The sequence below is a fragment of the Heloderma suspectum genome, chromosome 12 (assembly GCF_057233095.1).
Source record: "Heloderma suspectum isolate Gila_16-S chromosome 12, 16-S_ref, whole genome shotgun sequence".
Lineage (NCBI taxonomy): Eukaryota > Metazoa > Chordata > Lepidosauria > Squamata > Helodermatidae > Heloderma > Heloderma suspectum.
Window position 1 is genome coordinate 1,227,585 of NC_139469.1, and position 6,991 is coordinate 1,234,575.

The 6,991-nt window shown below is 52.2% G+C and overlaps 1 protein-coding gene across 2 annotated transcripts; it reads right to left on the reverse strand.

Moving 5' to 3' along the window:
* Window positions 1-53: 53 nt before the first annotated feature.
* NMRAL1 (NmrA like redox sensor 1) lies at window positions 54-6,199 on the reverse strand. 2 transcript variants are annotated; one of them, XM_084817994.1, is made up of 6 exons: window positions 5,996-6,199; window positions 5,529-5,605; window positions 3,845-4,083; window positions 3,043-3,163; window positions 2,090-2,280; window positions 54-729 (listed from the first exon to the last, which is right to left on the reverse strand). In XM_084817994.1, exons 1-6 carry the CDS (start codon window positions 6,193-6,195, stop codon window positions 550-552), a joined length of 1,008 nt encoding a protein of 335 aa, XP_084674120.1. In that variant the 5' UTR covers window positions 6,196-6,199; the 3' UTR covers window positions 54-549. The 2 variants fall into 2 exon arrangements, with proteins under 2 accessions (XP_084674120.1, XP_084674119.1); XM_084817993.1 differs by having other exon boundaries at window positions 2,914-3,163.
* Between the last annotated feature and the right edge of the window lie 792 nt (window positions 6,200-6,991).

Here is a 6,991-nt window from a genome sequence, read left to right on the forward strand (position 1 = left end):
GACCCAAGGAAGTGGGCAGGAGCCTGCTATTTATTTATTATTTATTTATTATTGCATTTATATCCCGCCTTTTTTCCTCTTGCAAGGAACCCAAGGCGGCTTACATTCTCCTCCTCCTCTCCATTTTATCCTCACAACAACCCTGTGAGGTAGGTTGGGCTGAGTGTGTGTGACTGGCCCAAGGTCACCCAGTGAGCTTCCATGGCCGAGTGGGGACTAGAACCCGGATCTCCCAGCTCCCAGTCCAACACTCTTGCCACTACACCACACTGGCTAGCTGGCAGCCACCATTCCTTCCTCACACCCTGGCCCAAGATGCTTCACAAGCACGGCCGCTCGCCTCCGCAGCCTTGCACGCTGCCAGATATGAAGCTTGGACTCCGGGGTTTGGTCTGAGAGAACAGCTGCCAGGACCTGCCCCTTTATAGCTCAGCTGAAGCCTCTCCCCCTCCCATGAACTAGGGAATGGAGGAATGGTCGAAGAAATACTCTTTATTTAAGAGAGGAGAACAAAGTGGATGTGATGAACCTGGGTTTGCCAGCCCTCTGTTACAGGTCCTTGAAAGCAGCTCTTTGATCTGCCACCCACTCCTCAAACGTTCTGGCCTTTGGGTTCAGCTTTAAAGTCAAGGGGATATCACAAGTTGGACCCATGCTGTAGAAGCGGAACATGTTGGCTAACTCTTGGGCACCAGGGAAGTCCAGCTTCTCGTAGGATTCAAGCGACATCTGCAGAAAGGGAGACATTTCACTGGTCCAGCCAGGAGCTGGGGGTGGCTATGTGTGGGACTTGAAGGCTGATGATACCAATCTTAGGACACTCTGCAGGGCAGTGCAGGTGGGACTTTAAATCCAGGGCCAGTCAAATGTTTTGAGCATCCAACTCTCTTGCTGTTCCCAGAAACTTTTAACAAAAGCAAATTTTCTTGTTACACAGCATTTCTGATCTTGCCTGCTGCCCCTGCAGGATTGGTGGTCCCAAGCATGGTGGTCAGACCCTTGGGCCATCTAACCCAGTACTGTCAACACTGATTGGCAGCCATGGCTCTCCAGGGGTTCAGGCTGGTTTTTTTCCATTCGCAACTGGAGATGCCATGGACTGAACTTGGGACCTTCCACATGCAAAGCAGCGGCTCAACCACTGAGCTATTTTCCCTCCCTTCAGTAGTCTGCAATTCCAGTCTGCCAGATTTAAGGAGGATAATTCAGGCCAGAACAGGTGCAAAAATGTTTAGACTGATAGCAGGAAGAGAGAGGCTTGCAAGGTATTTCATGTCCCAAATCAGCTCAAAACAAACACGCAATATGCAAGAGACCTAAGAGAACAGCACTGGACCAAGAAGACGTTGAAGGACTCTCCCTCACAACCTATACATATAATTGACTATTTTGCCTCATTGACCAGTGCGCCGTTGAGCGAACATTTAAGTAAGTGAAACACCTTTTAATGATACTAGTTATCAGAGTTTGTTATGTACCTTAAGAATTGACTATAGGAGTATAGCCATATAGACTATGTATAGTTGAAACGGGAATATACTGGAGTTCCGTAGACTGATACGGTTGTTATAAATGGTATAAAGGCATCACAGATACTCATTTCTCTTATATTTTGATGTATACCATCAATTGTGCTTCATTCGTCATATATGCGATATGGTTGTGACTGATATGGTTGTTATGACAATGATATGATTGTTATAAATGGTACATAGGCATGGGAAATACTTCATAATTCGATGTGTACCATCAAGTGCTCTATTTGTCATATAGGTTTATACATTTTTGATAAAATTATCTCATTGGTCTAGTGCAGTTCTGTTTGGCCTCTTGTACCTTATTGGGGACTTTGTGTTTTCTGTTTTGCATTATCCCACATCAGTACATTTAGGGGAGCTCAACTGAAATGCACAAGACCTGTCTGAAAAATACTTCTATCACATTGTTTCTGGTGCTTAGTTGTGGCATTTGGTCTAGAAAAAGCTAATGCGCACACACGCGCACGCACACAGGTATGTTCGTTCCTTCCAGTGAGTGTAACTGTAAAGATTTACCCATCTCTGGAAGGCGGACAAAGCACCAGTCTTACCTTGGCATCTCTCACACCTGTTCTGGTGTGCTTTGCCATCAAAGCTGCATACTCGGCCACAGTGAGCCTGCATGTGCTCAGCCCGATGTCCTTGTCTATGTATTTCTCTGGCTCCTTCATCAGCTGAACCACAATTGGCCCAAGGTCTGCCACGGCCATGCCATTCATGGGCACCTCTCCCAGGGGAAGCGCTTTACAAGACAGAAAGAGAGAAGCAACTGGAAGTCCTCAGTTGACCAGCATTATGCCGGGATTAGCGCATGAGCAACAGCAGTGGCCCTCAGGGAACCCATGCAGGTTAAGAATACCAGCACAGGTGAAGGAGTACAGATGCCACCAACTGTTGTCCAGTCATTGCATCCCGGAGGGGGTGGGATTTATTATGCTAACTCCCTTGTTGATGCCTAGGTTTTTTCTACATGTGTGTGTCCCCTTTCCTTTTGTGTTGTGTCTTTTAGATTGTAAACCTGTGGGAAGGGACCATCTTATTTCTTACATCTGTAAGCCGCCTTGGGAGCCTTTTTGGCTAAAGGGCAGGATAAAAATGCTAGAAATAAATAGTGTGTGTGCGCGGGTGTGTAAAAAAGAGAGCCTGAACAGCACTGGTAGGCCAAGAAAAGAATCTGCACATCTCTTTGTTGTACAAGGTGAACCCCAAGGAGATGCTGAGCTTCCTCCACTAGGCAGTGCTGCCTGTTTGGCTCACTGCAGGAACTGCTTCTTGTAGATACCACAACCATGAAAGATACCTCGGCACCCAGACTCTCTGCAAACCAGGGCTGCAAGCTAAGCAGAGGCAGGGACAGATAGAGGGATGCCTTTACCCAGTTCATAGCCATCTCCATCTTGGGCCTTCTGGGGGCGGAAGACAGTCAGGAAATTCTCGAAGTAAGAGGGCAGCCTCAGGCTGGTCATGGGCACACCGATGGCCCGGAAGTGCTCTTCCACCTCACCTTTGCCATCAAAGTGTGCCACTTCCAATTGCCCACCCGTCAGCTTCTGCACGTTCTCCAGGCCACTGTACACCACGTAGCTCAAGGCCAGCTGCTTTGCCAAGTCCGCCACATGCTTCCCCTGAGTACAAACCGGACACAAGAGGAGAGAATGGAGGCCTCAGGCTGTGCTCTGTGCCAAAGGATCTACGAAGGGGAGGGGCAGCTCCCTTGCAGCCCGGAAGCACTCTTCCTCTATGCTGCCTGAGAATGTGGGACCCTTGCAAAGGGGGAGAAGGGCTGGGTGCGGAGAGCATTCTCAGTTCAAGTTCCCTGAAGCACAGGCTGGCCCAGTTTGGCAGCCAGTTCTGCTTGCTAAAGGAAGCCTGTAAGTGTCTCTGCTGGCATCCAGGCCACTGGGCGGCCTGTAATTCCATATCAAGGCTGAGGCCCCCACAAGTTTTGAACACCACAGGGGTGGCACTCTCAGAACGAAGCCCTTGTGAATAACTAAGTGACTCTCCCACCCTATCCAAGCAGCAGCCTTTCCCCACACAGGAGAACATTTCCACGCTCCATCCATCCAGCAGGGCTGCCACCTGGCCTGCTCGCATGGCTTCAACAACAGCTTGATGCACAGCAATCAGCAGCTGGAGCTTTTCACAGCTTGGAGATCAATACTGTCACTCCCTGATGTCTGCAGATCAAGCCATCAAAGGGACAGCCATGGAGGCCTGTGGTGGACAGCGCCACCCATCAACCAAGCATCCCACCCAGGCCTCCCCGGAGGTGGCCCTGTCTCTGGCTTCAGCCTCCTTTCTACCTGCAAAACCTCCTGCTCCTTGTTGAGATGAGCCCAGAAATCGGTCACAAGGAAAGCTGCATGCGCCCCTGCCAGGGCCAGCGACAGGCTCAGGGGGTCATCTAGGTCAGCCTTCACCACTTCGGCTCCCCTCATCCTCAGCTCGCGCGCAGCCTTCTGCCGGGGGCTGCGGGTGACAGCTCGCACCTGGAAGGTTGCATCGTCGAGGAGGGCCCTTGCCACAGAGCCCCCCTGGGCCCCTGCGGAGATGCAAGTTTAGCTCACAGGAGCTTTGGGGGCATGCAAGACATATAAACCATAAGGGGATGAGAAGAATTACACCCCCCCCCCCCAATACGAAGCTGCCACACACAGAGTCAGACCTTTGGTCCATCTAGACTAGCTCAGCATTGCCTAGACCAGGGGTGGGTAACTTGTGTGCCTCCAGAGGTTTTGGCTTACAGTTCCCATCAGCCCTAGCCAGCATAGCCAATTGTAAGGGATGATGGGAGTTGTAGGCCAAAACTTCTGGAGGACCACAAATTGGTCTAGACTCTACACTGACCGGCAGTAGTTCTCCAGGGTTTCAGACAGGCATGTCTTCCAGCTCTATTTGGAGATACCAGGGATAGAACCTGGGACCTTCGGCATACAAAGCAAGGGCTCTACCACTGAATTCTGGCCCCTAAAAACATCTAGCAGGGCAGGTGACACCTTCTGAGGGTGCCTCTTTTCTGCAGATCAGGATTCAGGTAGACATATTGATTCATGTGATGACTGCAACGGAACCCCAGATACTGGTGTGGTGCTATCTGCATGCCCTGTTTGCGGGCTTGCCATTGGGGCCCATGGACAACCACTGTGGGAAACAGGATACTGGATGGCCCCGATGTGGCCTGATCCTGATCTTACATTCTGATCTGTCACATAATAGCCTGCTCCTGCAAAATGCAACTCTGCTTCCAGAAAATGTTCCTGCTGCAGTGGCCATCCAGTGAAAAACGTTCCAGAGCAGCCACAAAGAAAAAAGCTCTCTGTTTAGCATCCTGTCCTGCCTAGCTGGAGAGGCCACCTTGGGTAGACCCACAGACACCAGGATGGGGTGTGAGGATGAGCAATGGGGCAGAGGCAGCTAGCCAGCTCCAGCTGCAGATCTTGGGTGTCACAGAGGAGTAAAGTAAAAGTAAAGGTGTCCCCAACCAGTCGTGTCCGACTCTAGGGTGTGGTGCTCATCTCCATTTCTAAGCTGAAGAGCCAGCGCTGTCCGAAGACGCTTCCGTGGTCATGTGGCCAGCATGACTGAACACCGAGGTGCACGGAACGCTGTTACCTTTCCCGCCGAAGAGGTACCTATTTATCTACTTGCAATTTCTTGCTTTCGAACTGCTAGGCTGGCAGAAGCTGGGACTGAAGACGGGAGCTCACTCCATTACGCAACACTCAGGTCTCAAACTGCTGTCCTGCTGACCTTCCAGTCTGCAGTTCAGCGTCTTAACCACGAAGAGTACCAAACTGTTATTTATTATTGCCATGTTTGTACTGCCTACGAGCGGGAGAGGTGCTTGTGGGATTTGGGCCAGAGAAACTTGGCTGGCTTTAGGTATAATGCACCTTGGTGGGGTGTTGTTCCACCACAGGCAGCAAATGTCTTGGGCAAACCCCCACCCTGCTCAGGTGAAAACATGTCCACGTCTGGGTGGCCTACCTGTAGCTCCAAAGACTACAACCAGTCTCTTCTCTGCCATGCTTGAGGGATCCGGAAGGAATCGGCCTGCCTTGGAACTGAGGACAAAGTGGATTTTAGGAGATGCTCAGAGAGATGGCAATGGCAAACCACCCCACTATACAGTCTGCAAGGAAAACGCTGAGGAAAAACGGCGTCCCTCTAGGGCTCAGTAATGACTCGGTGCTTGCACAAGAGGAACCTTTCCTTTCCTTTCCTTTCCTTTCCGAGAGATGCCTCCAGCCTTGCTGCTGCTCCCTGGGCACAGCCTACCCCCACCCCCAACTCTGGGTTAATCGGCTGGGGGTCACTTTGCCCTCTGGTTCCCCCTACACCACCATCACTAGCATGGACTGGACCCCCACTTTACACACTAACACAGTAAAGGGGGGGCTTCACCACTCTGTGGCCGATACGCGAGTTAGGAGTAACCCCTGTGTGGAAGTTACCCCAGACACGCGTTCCCCCGCAAGACTGGTGCTGGGATCAGTCCCGCAATGGGCAGGCAGAGCAGGAGCTGGGTGCGAACCGGCGGACACCCAGGTTTCGTGGGCTGCGGAAAGGGAACTGGCTGCTTCCGAAGAGGGGTTCTGGGGCTCAGGCTCTGCCCCGCACGCCCATGACAGGAGGAGCAAGGCACTCTGCGCATGCCCACTGAACTCCCTCTCGTCTTCGTTGTTGTGCCCTGGGCCCCGCCCGGCGTGGAACTGAGCCGAGGCAGCGCAGAGATCACATGACCAACCCGGAAAGGCGGGCCGAACCATTGGCTGAGCTCGTGTGTCACGTGACGGTGTCGTCATGCTGTTTCGGAGGCGAGGGCGGACTGCCGCGCCGCGAGATGACGCGACGGGGGGCCGCGACTCTCAGCAGCGCCGAGCCCAGAGGCCGCGGCGATGGGCTCCCGGCGGGTGCGGCCAGCTGAGGCGGGAGGAAGCGCGGAGACCCGGAGCAGCGCCGAGCTTCGGACGGGGGGAGGGGCTGGGCTCAAGCCTGCCTGCGGGTCGCACCCTCCGCCATGGGGGGCTGGGTGGAGGAAAAGGGGAAGGGACTCTTCATATGGTCAGAGACACTCTCTTCCTCAGTTGCTTTGCTGCAATAGCGCACCGTAGGGTCTAACTCTTAAAATTGATCTGTAATCCGCTCTGGGAGCCCTGTCCGTTAAAAAAAAAATGCTTTGAGGGCGCGATCCTATGCATGTTTACACAGTGAAAAGGCCTACAACTCCCAGCATGCCCCAGCCAGCATTGCTGGGAGTTGTAGGCCTTTTTTCTGTCTAAATATGCATAGGATTGCGCCCTAAATAAATAATACCAGCAAGGGAAACGTTTGGTCCAGACCCCAAAATTGCAGCCTGCTGGGAACTGGGGATGAACACACTGCTCTGAAATATAAAGTGGCCTGGGATATCATGTTGTAATTGTCCATGAGGGTTTGTTTCAGCAAAA

Excerpts from the sequence above, each read along its gene's own strand:
- NMRAL1 (XM_084817993.1), bottom strand. The coding sequence starts at position 6,195 with ATGCGCAGAGTGCCTTGCTCCTCCTGTCATGGGCGTGCGGGGCAGAGC. Across the intron at positions 5,606-5,995 it reads CGGGGGAACGCGTGTCTGGG|TTCCAAGGCAGGCCGATTCC; the intron begins GTAACTTCCACA and ends CTTTGTCCTCAG. Across the intron at positions 3,164-3,844 it reads AGGAGCAGGAGGTTTTGCAG|GGGAAGCATGTGGCGGACTT; the intron begins GTAGAAAGGAGG and ends GTTTGTACTCAG.